Below are 15,346 nucleotides of genomic sequence, written 5' to 3' on the forward strand. Positions count from 1 at the left end.
CATGTGCAACAGTCTGATGCGCAACCCCTCAGGTACAAAACATTTGCCAGCATGTCTTTCTGTGGGAGCATCAAGTTGGGCGGCCAAGATCTATTCCCCAAGAGGAGAGGTTAAATTAGTGTGGATGGCAGCCAGAATATGATCCGAAGGAAGACCGATGTCGGCACGGAGTCCCCTCTGGACAACTCAGAATGCTGGCGAGACAAGGCATCAGCTTTAACATTCTTAGAGTTGGGCAAATAGGAGACCACATCGTTAAAATTAGACAAGTATAAGTCCCATCTGGTCTGAGGGGGTGTGAGCCTCTTGGCCTCTGAGAGATACGTCAGATTCTTATGATCGGTAAGAATGAGAACTGGAACCACACAACCTTCAAGCAAGTGTCTCCACTCCTTGAGAGCCAGGATAATGGCCAAGAGCTCTCTGTCTCCAATCTCGTAATTGCATTCAGCTGGAGACAGCTTCTTGGAGTAGAACCCACAAGGAAGTAAGAATCCATTAGGTGTCTGACGCTGAGACAGGAGGGCGCCTACTCCCGTCACAGATGCATCCACCTCTAGGACAAAGGGCAAACCAGGATTGGGATGAGACAGAATGGGAGCCGAAGCGAAAGCAGACTCGAGGGCCTCGAAAGCTTGGATGGCATTAGGCGTCCAATTGTGAGGATTGAAAGGAATTCCCAGAATTCTATATGACCCGACTCTCAGGTGGGCCACCTTTCGACCCTCAGATATCTGGAGACCCTCTTAAGAAACACAGAAGCGTACACATGCTTTTTTCTCAGAGTGATCTGTCTTTATTATCTGCATAGCAGCTTATATGTAAAAATTACACAATGTAAAATATAGAAAAGCCAATCATATTCTAACACACGTATAACATGAACTCTTTTACTTCTGCATTATATTTTCGTTTCAGCTTGGGTCTGAAGATGTGTTTTAACCACAAGTGCCTCAATTTGTGTGATAAGATAAAGGATGATGCAGAATGGTCTGTGTTTCTACAATGTAGGCAGTTTACCCATTGCAAACAAGACGTAATCTTTCTAAGTAAACTTAAAATGGATGCTTTTCATGAAATGGCAGAAGCTAAATTGATACAAAATGGCGATGCATAAGCTAAATACTAATTTCCTTCAATCCCCTCTTAGGTCACGCATGTGACCTCAAACCCTAGTTACTGGTTGGTATTTAGGGCCATTGGTGTGTCTCTTATCAAAGGACTGATGTCACATAGTTTTATTGATGGTGGTGTCAATAGGTTTCTGCACAAGGCCTCGGATACAGGGGATACAGCAACAACCACACAAAGGTAACACTTCAGCAGCCATTACTATAGAAATTAACATAGTTTTTATCAAGGCCCCCCCATTTACCAAACCATGTTTCAAACAATCCAGCTAATTGGTTTTCTATTCCTGAATTTTCAACTAGCGTTTGAAGGCCTTGGATGGCTTTTGTAAATACTTCCATCAGGGGCAGTATTATTGGGGATAAAAATACAACAAAAGGAACCAAACATTTTACATACTCCACCTTTCTCAGCTAATAACTAGAGTTGATCGAACACCTGGATGTCCGGGTTTGGCGGGTCCGGCCGAACTTGAAAAAAAAGTCCGGGTTCATGACCCAGACTTAACCCGAACTTTACCCCGATACCAAACCCCATTGAAGTCAATGGTGATCCGAACTTTTGAGCACTAAAATGGCTCTAAAACAAACATGGAAAGGGCTCTTAAGAGCATTGCAAGTGCTCTGCAAACAAATGTGGATAGGGAAATAACATAAAATAACATAAAAAAACAGAAAAACAAAAAATAATAATCTTGAATGATGTAGGAGGAGGACGAGGCCCATATGGAGTAGGAGTTTGAGGTGGCGGTGAATATGGCGGTGTAGGTGGAAGCAGAGGCGGCGGTGGAGGAGGAGGATGAGGCCCATATAGAGTAGGAGGTTGAGGTGGCGGTGGATGTGGCGGTGTAGGTGGAAGCGGTGGTGGAGGAGGACGAGGTAGCCAGCACTGGTTTTTGCTTTTAATTTTATTTCTTTTTAAATTAGGGTATACCCCAAAAGAGTTACAAAGATCAAATACAAAAATTGGCTGGGTAAGGCCGGTATACATGTCTATTCTGCACGAGGTACGGACAAGTCCTGTGGGATCTATGCCTCGTTCATTTTAATGAACGTAAGCTTGTCCACATTGGCTCTGGACAGGCGGCTGCGCTTGTCTGTGATAAAGCCCCCAGCCGTGCTAAATACACGTTCAGATAATACACTGGCTGCAGGGCAGGCCAGCACCTCCAAGGCGTAAAGGGCAAGCTCAAGCCATGTGCCCAATTTGGAGACCCAGAAGTTGAAGGGGACAGACCCCTCATTCGGTACGTATAGGCGTGTGCACACATACTGCTCCACCATGTTAGTTCTGGGTCGTGGTGCTGCTGGTGGAGCTCCTGTTGCAAGGAGAGGACGTGGTTGATTTGTGGCAGCTACACGCACAAGTGAAACACCTTTCTCAGCTGCGAGTAGGTGACAGAACCTTACAGCAGTATTTGGCAGGGCCTAATGCGCCTCTACAAATGTTGAGGCCAGAACAAGTACAGGCGATAGTAGATTGGGTTGCTGACAGTGCCTCCAGTTCCTTCACATTTTCTCCCACCCAGTCTTCTGCTGAAAGGTCAGAGTTGGCACCTGCAGCAGATGTCCATCAATCTTTCACCTCACCCCCTTGCAAATCAGCCAAGCAGTCTGAGCCCCAAGTCATGCAGCAGTCTCTTCTTCTTTTTGATGACTCTGTTAGCATGGTTTCAAAGGGCCATCCACCTAGCCCTGCCCCGGAAGTGGAAGAGATTGAGTGCACCGATGCCCAACCACTTATGTTTCAAGATGAGTACATGCAAGGACCATCGCAGCGCGCCTCGGATGATGACGAAACACAGGTGCCAACTGCTGGGGAATTCCGAATTGTGGAGACTGACAAGGGTTGCAGGGGTGAAGACTGCATGGAAGATGATGTGGAGGACGATGAGGTCCTCGACCCCACATGGAATGAACATCATCTGTAGTGTTACAGATGCTTTGATTGCAATGCTTTGCTTTGTGGCCTTGGCAAAAATGATATCCTGTGTCACGTTCAGTGGACAGTATTGCTGTCAGACATGACCCATTAAAGCGAATAGGGTTATGCCACAACAGCCCTACAACACTGTGCAGTTGTAACGAGGCGCTGCTGGCTTTTAGGGCTTAATCATACCAGGAGGTGCTTTAGAGTGCATGTGTTTGTTGTTCTTGGATGTTGCATTTTACAGTAATAGGCTGCCTTATGAAATGCACAAAAAAACTTTCAGTTTGATTTTTAAAATTGTGCCACATCAAAACTCATGGTACTGTGGTACCATGCTTTTTTAGGGGTTAAAATGCACACACATTTGCTAGATGCATGGGGTTGCTATTAAAGATTATTGGCACCTGCGTGTGTCACCTGGTGTGCAAAAGCGCCTAAAGGGTAAACTAGGCACCCAGGAGACCATATTTTTCATCCTAGCCTCCAGTCAAATGCCCTCTGAAAAGTGATCCACCACAGATCAGAAGGTAGTACAAGTGTAAACTCACTCTACTTTATTACTGGAGGGAGTAGCATCACTACTCTAAAAATAAAAAAAAGAGAGAGAGGGGTGCCAAGCAGCAATATAGTATAAATGTTTAGTTTTTTTGAGAATACATTAAAAAAATTTGTATTGCACTCACAAGCACATGAAATGTCCAAACATGTCACAAGGAAGCTGGTTCTTAGCTGAAGGTGGAGAGGGCTGAACCATGGGAGCAGGACTGCTGAACCAGAGAGGAGAGAAGCCACTGCTGCAAGGACCACTGGAAACGCTGAAGCTGCCAGGAGCCTGCTGCTGCCACTAAAGAATAAGCTGCTAGAACTGCCACTGGGAAGATACCAGAACACCGCCATGAGATCTGTAAGAGGTGCAAGAACTTCTGGGATTTGCGTATCATGAGCTGACATGTCCCCATTCCTTAGTCAACACAGTAGCTCCTGCTCCTGACAGTAGCTCCTGCTGCTGTTAATTAAATCCTCTGAGCAAAGAAGAAGGGGGGGTGCAGGTTGAGTCGCACTGTGTGTCTCTATGGATGCACACAGCCCGGCTCAGAAGTGAGCCCGCACATCTGCCTCCATAGCAAGCTGTTTGCTATGGTGGCAGACACAGCAAAGGAAGAGCCAAGAGAAAAAGATGTTTGGGGTCCACTCTGTGCAATGGAAATACAGGTAAGTACAACATGGTTGTTAAAAACAAACAAACAAAAAAAAAAAAACAAAATAGCCTTTATAATTGTTTTAACCCCCAATGTGTGGGGGTTAGTGAGATTTTTTAGCTTTCAGGAGGGTATAGGTAACATTGTTTGTAATTTCAGTTCGGTTAACAGGAAGTTACAAGAACAGGATCAACAAGTATTTTCTGTGTGTAGCACCCTACAGGTAGGTGCTAGGTAAAGGTATAGTGGGCCTTGTCTGCCTAACAGCAGACTGTGATTTATTTAGTTAGAGTGTCAGGGCTTCCAGATGTGCCTGCTGAGGGGAGAAGTATCCCCACTGGCTCCTATGAGAGGCTTCTCATAGGGCAGTGTGGGAAGCCCAATCAGGGGACACTTCCAAGCTTGTAACTACCCCAGAAGGCAGATTATGCTGCAAAGGATTCTGGGAGTGGGTATAAATTTGGGGGAAGTGCGTGACCGGGTGTCTTTGGCGGGAGCAGAGTGCCAGGAGGGAGAGTACAGCTGTCTCTCCTCCTGCCTGAGGAAGCGGATATCTTGTGGTGTCGCCTTAGAATACAGAGAGTGCTGAGTTGAGCTGAGGGGATTCGGTGTGCCGAGAACCTGCGGAGAGCGAGAGGGGTCCAGTCCCAGGAAAGCCTACACAGGTTGTGAGTACTGCGGATTGCCCCTGGGGGTCTGCCAGAGTTAGAGGGGACCACTCTGGAAGAGGTTCTGGGATCCAGTGCCAGCTAGCTGAAAGGGGGTACCTAGGTTGAGGACCCTGAAGTTACAGAGGGGGGGTACATAGTCAGTGAACCCTGAAGAGTTCAAGGTTAAATGGGGCACCTGCATATGGGCCCTGAATTGTACAGGGTGTGCTAGTTGGAATTCACAGCTTTAAAGAATTCTTCATCATACTACCTCAAGCCAGAGCAAGGCGGGAGGAGAGTATTAAATGACTTGTTGCAGTATAACAGTGTCAGTGGTTCTACAATTTCACAGTCCTGGATCTTCTGAACCTTAAAGTCGAGGATTCAGCACTAACTATCGAGTTACAGAGTGTTCACAGAGTTAGTGAGCGTTGGCTGGCGCCGGCAGTCGTCAAGGAAGCGCCAACGGGCATTTTTCAGGAACAAATTCCCAAGTGTATATTGTTGAAGCCTAAAGGAGTATCCCACTCATTCCCTTCTCCCATCCCCTTTATCTACAATAAAACAACAAAACGAAGATGCCGGAGTTGTTCATGTCTTAGTCTTCACACCCAGGGCCGCAGCTCACATGGGCTGGAAAGGTGACCGGTAAGAATGGCAGACCCATATCAGGCCAAAGGCCTGGAAAACCTGCTACATGTGCTTGCAGAAAATATAGTTAGTCTGGAAACAGAAAGGAAATGCAGTCAACACCTCTCAGGACTGGTAAGATACATTATATAAAGCCTAAATTATTGGGTTTAAAGTGAAACAAGCTCAGACAAAGAAGTGGTTTTCGTTTTCCTTTTAGTTTTTACTTTTGCACAGAATTGTCTGGTTAGAGAGATAGCTTTATAATCTCAAGCAGTACTTCTGATCTGAGTACCACTTAGGATTATTTAGTTCTTTCTGCTGTGCTAAAGGAAAATAGTGTAATCATTGGGCAGATGGATGTTTTCAGTATCACCTTCATTGTACGGGATAATTTCCCTGTGAGTGGGTGCTGATCGCTCTGTAAAGAGGAGTGTACCATGTCTAGAGTGTTATAGCAAACAGCCTTTTCCAGGAAGATATCTGCCTGTCTATGGTCACCCTAAGAAAAATTTTCCCATTGCTTGTGCCTACTATGAATACTTTTTTTTTTTTTTTTTTTAATATGCAAAATTTGCAAAAAGCGAGGAGAAAATCCTTAGTTAAGTTTCTCAATTTATTGCACTTTAAAGGCAAAAAAAAAAAAAATAGACTTTACAAGCTATGTAAAATATATATGGAACCTTTTTTTTTTTAAATCTGCGGAGTATTTTAAAATGCAACTTTAAATCGAACCCGGAGATACCAATGTGAGTTAGCTATGTACTGGCTGTGCAGCCAAAGGCTTTGTATTGTTCAACAAAGGCAAGGCAGGTTACAGAAAAAATATCACAGCTTCATACCAATGAATGCTTAATTAGCAGAATACTGTAAGCTGATACAATGTATACAGAATTATTTTGTGGGTTCATTTTTTATTTTTTTTTTTTTTATTTAGCACAAATAAATTGTTCCGTTTCACTTTAGAAAACAATACAAAAAATAAAAGAGAGAACCACAAAACCTGTATTAATTTATTTTTATCTTGTCTAATTTGTTTTTGGGAAATAGAACATTTTGTATGGTGAGATTTATCAAAATAAAGAACTAATGTGAATATCAACAAAATGGGCATCTTCACCTGCAGTTAATAAAATAATTCAGGATTCAACAATAACCCTTAACCCACCTTTTCTATGTCTAGGATGTCAACATTGTTTACACAAGACTCTCTGAACTGATAACAGATCAGAACACCAAACAATGCAAAGAAAGAAAAGCAGGATTTTCCAGTTGGCATTGTGGTCTTCTACCCCACCTAGATCCTTCATGCCACATTCCATTGTGTGTAATGAACTTGCTCATGAATTCTGGTAAATACATCACTAAGACACTCCGGAATGCATTGCAGTGATGGCTAATCTGATGCTAAAACAACAAAAAATCTCTTCCAGGTTGAATACAGAAGGGTTATTGTCACCTAACAAGTTAGGAGACGCGGGCTGAATGATGTCATAAAGATAATAGATTGTATCTGCTTCACTGCAGTCCCTATATTTAGAACACACATATGACAAAAATGCCTTTATTGGAAATGGGAAACTCCAGAAAAACTATACAGTTCTCCCCCTCTCTCTCTTTCTCTTTGTCTTTTTTTTTTTCTGTTTCTGTATGTGTCTCTTTTCCCACTATCTGTATATATATATATATATATATATATATATATATATACACACACACACAATATATCGTCAAAAATATTTGGGACACCTGTCTTTACACGGACATGGACTTCAATAGCATCCCAGTTTTAGTCCATAAGGTTCAATCATCTACAACTCTTCTGAGAAGGCTGTCCACAAGGTTTAGGAGTGTGTCTATGGGAATGTATGATCATTCTTCCAGAAGCACATTTGTGAGGTCAAACAGTGATGTTGGACGAGAAGGCCTGGCTCACAGTCTCCACTCTAATTCATCCCAAAGGTGTTCTATTGGGTTGAGGTCAGGACTCTGTGCAGGCCAGTCAAGTCCCCCCCCCACCCCCATCCATGTCTTTATGGACCTTGCTTTGTGCACTGGTGGGCAGCCATGTTGGAACAGGAAGGGGCCATCCCAAACTGTTCCCACAAAGTTGGGAACATGAACTTGTCCAAAATGTCTTGGTATGCTGACACCTTAAGAGTTCCCATTTCCTGGAACTAAGGGGCCAAGCCCAACCCCTGAAAAATGACCCCACACCATAATCCCTCATCCAGCAAATGATTTGGACCACTGCACAAAGCAAGGTCCATAAAGACATGGATGAGCAAGTTTGGGGTGGAGGAACTTGACTGGCCTGCACAGAGTCCTGACCTCAACCCGACATAACACCTTTGGGATGAATTAGAGTGGAGACTGCGAGCCAGGCCTTCTTGTCCAACATGTGTGCCTGACTCCACAAATGCGCTTTTGTAAACATTCCCATAGACAGACTCCTAAACCTTGTGGACAGCCTTCCCAGAAGAGTTGAAGCTCTTATAGCTGCAAAGGGTGGGCCAACTCAATATTGAACCCTACAGACTAACTGGGATGCCATTAAAGTTCATGTGCGTGTAAAGGCAGGTGTCCTAATACTTTTGACAATATAGTGTGTGTGTGTGTTTATATATTTATATATATATATATATATATATATATACACACACACACATAACAATCTGCTTACATAAGACTTCTGTAACCTACAATCAAATAATAAAAACCCATATACAAATTTGGCAAAATGATGCCATATTCAGATCAGATTAAAAAAAAAAAAAATATATGTAAAATTGTGACTTTCTGAATTAGCTAGGTTCCCCTGATTTTTTAACTGATTTACTTACCTCTGCATACAGCGAATGAGATTTTCGTTTTTACCTAAACCAACATATTAAACAGTAAGGTACAGTTTATCTGTTTATTTGTGGAAATAAAACAAAGACAACAAATCACATCTTAGGCTGGCCATCCACTGTGCGAATCTCTTTCCTGCCACCGCGGGTAGCAGGAAAGTAATTCACTCAATTCCCCCATCAACTGTGTTCTCAGCAGACAGTGTTTATGCTGAAATACCTCCTGTCGAGCCATTGTTTTATCTAGGCAGGGATCATTTTAAGTAAAATCCAGCAAGCTGCTTGTACCCAAGTTGATCAATCGATCAACTTGGGACATTCAGCCTGCCCATACATGGTTTGAATTTACTGGTATCTGCTAAATCGGCCGAGATTTGAACCGTGTATGGCCAGCCTTAGTCCCAGTTCACGTTAGTGTGATGACAGACATTGCATGTGATTCGGAGCGCACTGCTCTGAAAATCACATGTGATGTCTGTGCGATGCAAACTCAGCCATACAGATTGTATGGGTAAATCTGCATTGCATTCGGACACAACTCGCTTTGGACCCGTTTTCGGGTCCGCAGCAGAATCGGATCGCATAGCGGTTCACACCTATGCGATCCGATTCATGTCCGAACTGACAGTTCGCACTGCGATATGCGAACTGATCTGGGGGTGTCTTTAACTTTGTATTAACACCCCCAGCTATTCGCATATGGCAGTGTGAACTGTCTGTGATTTGAATGCGATGTGGGAACCCGCAGTGGATTCGCAGGGTTCCCGTATCACATATATGTGAACCGGGACTTAGAGTGAGATTACCTGGGGAAAATCTGTTCCAGGTCCTTCCAGAGGTACTTGCTAAAGAAGAAAATTTACTATGGGAGGGTTAAGTAGCTCTCTCACATTAATGTTTATATGATTATTATATTCCTAGGCATTGATTTGTATTAAATATGACAAGCAAATATGGGAAAGGAAACATCATATTTCTTTACATATGAAATGCTATGCTCTTGTTGTTAAAGACGGGGAGCAGTGCCATGTCAAGCTGACCAATATTTCCCATAGATGCCAATGAACACTGAAAGCTGAAAATTGGTCGGGGCGGGGGGGGGGGGGGGTGAAAGTGCCCTGTATTTAAGTGGTTAAGGGGAACCCTATGACAGAAAAAAAAACGGTGTGGGGTCTCCCTCAAAATCTATACCAGGCCCTTTGGGTCTGGTACAGATTTTAAGGGGAACTCCACACCAAAATTAAAAAAAAAACAGCATGGGGTCCCCCTCAAAATCCATACCAGACCCTTATCCGAGCATGCAACCTGGCAGGCCAGGATGGGGGGGGAGGGGGGGAGCGAGCAAGAACCTCTCCTGAACCATACCAGGCCGCTTGCCCTCAACATGGGGAGGGTGCTTTGGGGTCCCCATGTTGATGGTGACAAGGGCCTCTTTCTGACAACCCTAGGCTGTGATTGTGGGGGGTCTGCGGGTGGGGGGCTTCTCGGAATCTGGAAGCCCCCTTTAACATTGGGGTCCACAGATCCCGCCTCACCCATGTGAATAGGTATCAGGTACATTGTACTCCTACTCATTCACCCAAAAAGTGTAAAAAAGTAAAAACCACAGAAAACTGTTTTTGACAAATCTTTTAATAAAAAGAAAAAAAAATAGTGTTCCTCAATGTAAATCCATCATCAATAACGACACCTGCCACACTGCTGTAACATTTCTGTGTGCAAGGACTCTTATTTAGGTCAAAGTTTAGGCTGGGTTCACACTTGTGCGATTACAGACATCGCATGGGATTTGCACCAACATTCGATGTCTGTGTGATGCAAATTCAGCCATGCAAACTGTATGGCTGAAATAGCATTGCATGCACACCAAAATGGTGCAGGACCCTTTTTTTGGTCTGCACTGGAATTTGATCGCATTGGTGTTCACACCTATGCGATCCAATTTCTGCACCATTTGACAGTTTGCCCAGCGATCTGCGAACCAATCTGGGGTTGTTGATAACTTTACATTGACACCCCCAGTGGTTCGCAGATGTCAGTGTGAACCGGTGTGCGATTCAGGTGCGATGCGGGACCAGCACTGAATCGCAGGGTTTCCCACATTGCACTGGTGTGATTTGTTTTTGCATTGCACATGGATTGTCACAGTCTGGCATTTGGCCCAGACTTTAGTCTGTACAGTTTTAATCAGCAGATCTTCAGCTATGTTAACATTTCTAGTAATACTGATAACATGGCATATCAAAGGTGGCAAAGATAAGATTTCTCTATCTAAATCCAAAAATGATACTTCCTTTCTGGCTCAGGCCTTCCAATTCAGTTGTGGTTTGTATATGTGTATATATGTGCAGGGCCAGATAGAGAGACCTTGTACCTTTTTTGACACCTTTTACATTTTTGTTCCAGTTAGATCCACTTTTATACACTTTAATGTCTTCCCTCTGCTCTGTCTATATTTCACTGCCTGTTATTAGCACTATGCCCAAAAGTGAGTATAATAAAATGATTGAGAGAATACCTACAAAACTGACCATACATACTACAGCCTGATAAGAAAATCTCCTTTGAATCTTCTATTAGCAATGAGCCTGCCTTGCTGGATATACATTAAATGGAGTGCGTAGGTAGGTTTTCACATTACAGTATAGAGAGTAGATAGAGAGTAACTTGGTTTGAGAATGTTTTGCAAGACAAGCAACATTTTTTTTTACAAATATTGACTTGATAAACAAGGGATGTCTTGATATACAAGTAGCGTCATGTCACAATTGAGTATAAAAGAGAAGAGAGGCGCCTCTAAGTGTAACAATATGGTTACATTTAACTACTTGCCGACCGCCGCAAGTACATATACTGCGGCGGTCAGCCCCTCACAGGCAAAGTGACGTACCGGTACGTCACTAGCCTGTGAGGCTCTGGGGAGCGAGCGCGCGCCGCCTGAGGCGCGCTCCCGCTCCCGCGTGGTCACGGACCCCCCCGCGCGTGTGACTGGCAGACCGGATGTCCGCCGGTCACTCGGCGATCGTCGGTGGAGAGGGAGAAAGGCAGGCGGCTAGTGTAAACAAGCCGCCTGTCATTCTCCCCTGTGTAGAAACAGTGATCATACGTTTCTACTATGTAGGACCATTGATCACTGTTCCTACAGCAAAAGCCACAGCCAATCACAGTTAGAATCACGCCCCTAGGGACACACACCACCCCTCCCTCTCAAAAAAAGTTAACCCCTTCACTACCAGTGTCATTTTGCAGTAACAGTGCATATGTATAGCACTGATTACTGTAGTAATGTCACTGGTAACCCCAAAAGTGTCAAAAATGTCAGTCAAGGGTCCGATCTGTCCGCCCCCAATGTCGCAGTCCCGCAAAAAAAAATCGCAGATCGCCGCCATTAAACAACAAAAATGACAAAAATCTTTCCCTTTGTTAGTAAACACGATAACTTTTGCGCAAACCAATCAAAATACGCTTTTTGCGATTTTTTTTACCAAACATATGTAGCATAAAACAAATTGGCCGAAAATGTTAAAAAATTTAGATTTTTACATTTTTTTTTGGGGAATTTCATATAAAAAATGTGAAAAATATTGTTATTTTTGCAAAATTGACGCTCTTTTTTTGTTTATAGCGCATGATCAAAAAATCATACAGGTGATCAAATACCACCAAAAGAAAGCTCTGTTTGTGGGAAAAAAAGGACGTCAAATTCGTTTAGGTACAGCGTCGCACGACCGTGCAATTGTCCGTTAAAGTCACGCAGTGCCGAATCGTAAAATACCCCCTGGTCAGGAAGGGGGTAAAATCTTCCGGGGCTTAAGTGGTTAATGAAAGGTACAACATTTAGCAACTCACATGGTTGATAATTAAAACAGACATATCTAAGTATGCAGGCATCTGGGGTAAAGCTGTCCAAATAGACCGTCCTCCATCGATGTAATCCTTTCCACACTGCACTTTATAAGTGCTTCAAGCCTCACTTTCAGATCGCTCTACTGCAGGGTAGTCTTCCCGGGCACGACTGCAGACTGACAGCGGTGAGAGCCGGCGGTGCAGAGGATTACTTTTGTGGACAGCTTTACCCCAGATGCCTGCATACTTAGATGTGCCTGTTTAATCATTAACCATGTCAGTTTCTAAATATTGAACCTTCATTAAATGTAACCCTATTGCTACACTTAGGCTGGCCATACATGTTCAATTGCCTTGTACAATTTTCCTTTAGATTTACCAAAAACCATATGATATGAGATCAAAGCTAAACAACTCTCAATTGTATCCAATTAGGCAAGCCCTTGCACTACATAGTTTAATGTAAATCTAAAGGAAAATTGTACAAGAGGATTGAACATGTATGGCTAGCCTTAGAGGTGCCTCCCTTCTCTTCCTGCTGGATTTTGTTTCTAATCCCCTTGTGGAGGCTGCCATTTGTGGATGGACATTTTATGATTACACAACCTTTCACATTGCTATCATCTTTTTATTTGGTCTATAAACTGAAGGATTTATGAATAAATGGTTGTGGAATGAATCATCTGACTTTCCATTATTTCCTATGCGGAAATAGGCTTTGATAAATGGTGCTTTGGATTACAAACATGTTACCGGAACAAATTATGCTCGCAATCCAAGGTTTTACTGCACATTGTTTTAATGCCTTTGTAGAGACTGCACATGTGTGTTTGCCTAAATTAAAGTGGAAGTACATTTTTTTTTTCTTTTTACCTACAGATAAGCTTAAAATAAAAAATATAAAGTGCAGCGCTATAAGAGGAAGAATGAACCCAAAACTGTTCATATATCAAGTGCATAACACTAAAAGGGTTATATATTGAAGTGAATAAATATGAAAACTCCCCTATTCAAAAATGGGTAAAGGTCCATATATTGAAATGTCCCATAAATTCAATCCATGGGTGAAAAAAATGGTCACTAGTGACAAAAATATAAATATCTAAAGTCCAAATAAAAGTAGAAATCTTGTTCTCCGTTGTAATAGTAAATATATGTGCTTACCAGAGCAAGTGGACTTACACTACCATAAGGCAAGCACTTAGGCTTCAAGGTTAATTTCAGGTGTCTTTGAAGAAGATGTCATCTGGTGCTGTTTCCTGAATGTATAATGGGATAACACGCAGCATTATTTATTCTCCAACAATCTCCAGACATGCAAATAACACAATTAGACTTCTTACTGGCAAAACTTTTGGCCACGGCCTTTATTAATTGGTTTTCAAAATATTACACTTTTATTAAACTTCAACTTCACATGAATAACGACATCACTTATAACTTTTAACTTCCAAACCAAATTTCAACTCAGCTATTAAAGCTCGAGCTGAATAACCATATCACCATATTCTTACACTGTCCCCAAACAGACAGAGGACGTGCACCTAGCACCTTCTCTGTCTACCCCCAAACCGCGGCCTTCTCAATGCATACCTGGAGATTGTTATTGAATATATCCATCCCTATTTCAGACAAATGAATCCCATCGCCCCTATACAACCCTTTAATGTTGCCTTCTAATTCTAAATGGCGAAAGGAAAACCCATAACCCAAAGACATGAACTTCTCCATTATTCTATTGATTCTTTTACGAATCTTATCCCCATACCGGCCAACACTTAAACTTGTCCACTGCAACCTGGGAATGATTTCGGAAAAAAAACACCACCAAACTAGGGTATATAGCTTTTATCGTTCGGACATAGTGTTTCATCTGAAAAACCAGATCCAACGTTCTCATATGCCCTATGTCATTTCCACCCAAATGTATTATCAACACATCGGGGTGGGAACACATACCTGCCATAATTCCTAATTCTGTCAGAAGATCCGCCCACACCATACCCCTAATTCCATGCCAACAAACGGTATATAAACTTGTATCCAAACCAAGGGATTCAGTATAGCTTCTAGTAGCTGCTCTTCTTTTCGCCCAAAAGATATATGAATGTCCGACTATCCACACTATCCGGTGAATACCTAGGTAATTCAAAAAATATAGTTAGGTCTCACATACAACTTAAATGCATTTGACTTCCATCTTCCAATTTGCTTAATTTTCTCAGTTTTTAAACCTAACCTTGCAGCCTCAGTGGCCGCTCCTATTCGGAATGAATGTGACGATATTACTACATCATTTAACTTACAATATCTTACCACTTTTTTCAATACTGACTGGAATTGAAATCTAGTCATGGGCGAACCCTCCTGATGGATAAATAAAAAACCTTCCTGCTTTGGTCTATCAAGTAAATATATGTTTAGCAAACTCACTGGGCATACCAACCTTTTACCACACCTTGCTAAAGTAATCCAACAACCCTTACCTTCTTGATCCGTCTTTGACCGCTGCAAGAATAACTTAATGCCCTCCGAAGCAGCCCGAACATTATTAATCCTTAAACCATCCTTACCTTTTCTATTTTTTGGAACTAATTCTGATATCCTCAGGGCCGCGAAAAACAAATTGAAAATGCTGTCCTAAACATATCAGCCTCAAACAGTGAATAACAAATTTTGTCCAAGCCTACACATAACTCGCTTAGCATCTGAACTGTAATAGGCTTTCTTTTATCTACTGCTAGGTTATTATTTTTATACCCTTTCAACGCTTGTCTTATAGAGAAAAACTTCGCTAATGAAGGAAATGAGTGCAGCTGCAAGAAAAAAGATACTCCTGATACAACCCTATTAATATGGGACCAGGAGTACCTCCTTTCCATTAAATTGTTCACAAATAACAAAGCTAAACTTTCGGACACTTCAAACTTTCTTATGCCAATCGAATTAAAAAAAGACATAATAACCACGCTGCCCTGTAACCCGACCAGGTCGAAGGAGCCAGCCACTTTATAATGTTATCCGCGATCACACTATATCCCATAGTTGCGGGGGGTAAGTAGATCCTTCCGCGTCTGCTTCTGGAAAAGCTGGAAGAAATGATTCATGT

At 42.5% G+C, this 15,346-nt stretch overlaps 1 protein-coding gene across 1 annotated transcript in view; it reads left to right on the forward strand.

Moving 5' to 3' along the window:
• Positions 1 to 4,197: 4,197 nt before the first annotated feature.
• LOC309550509 (uncharacterized protein) overlaps positions 4,198 to 15,346 on the forward strand; it is a gene marked incomplete at its 5' end in the record, with an annotated part of 187,921 nt that continues 176,772 nt past the window's right edge. Inside the window, one exon of the mRNA XM_082250873.1 lies at positions 4,198 to 4,272. Coding sequence (XP_082106999.1) covers positions 4,198 to 4,272 — 75 coding nt within the window. The remainder of the gene's footprint in view (positions 4,273 to 15,346) is intronic.

This window comes from Pelophylax lessonae, assembly GCF_965119305.1.
Source record: "Pelophylax lessonae genome assembly, chromosome: 3".
Lineage (NCBI taxonomy): Eukaryota > Metazoa > Chordata > Amphibia > Anura > Ranidae > Pelophylax > Pelophylax lessonae.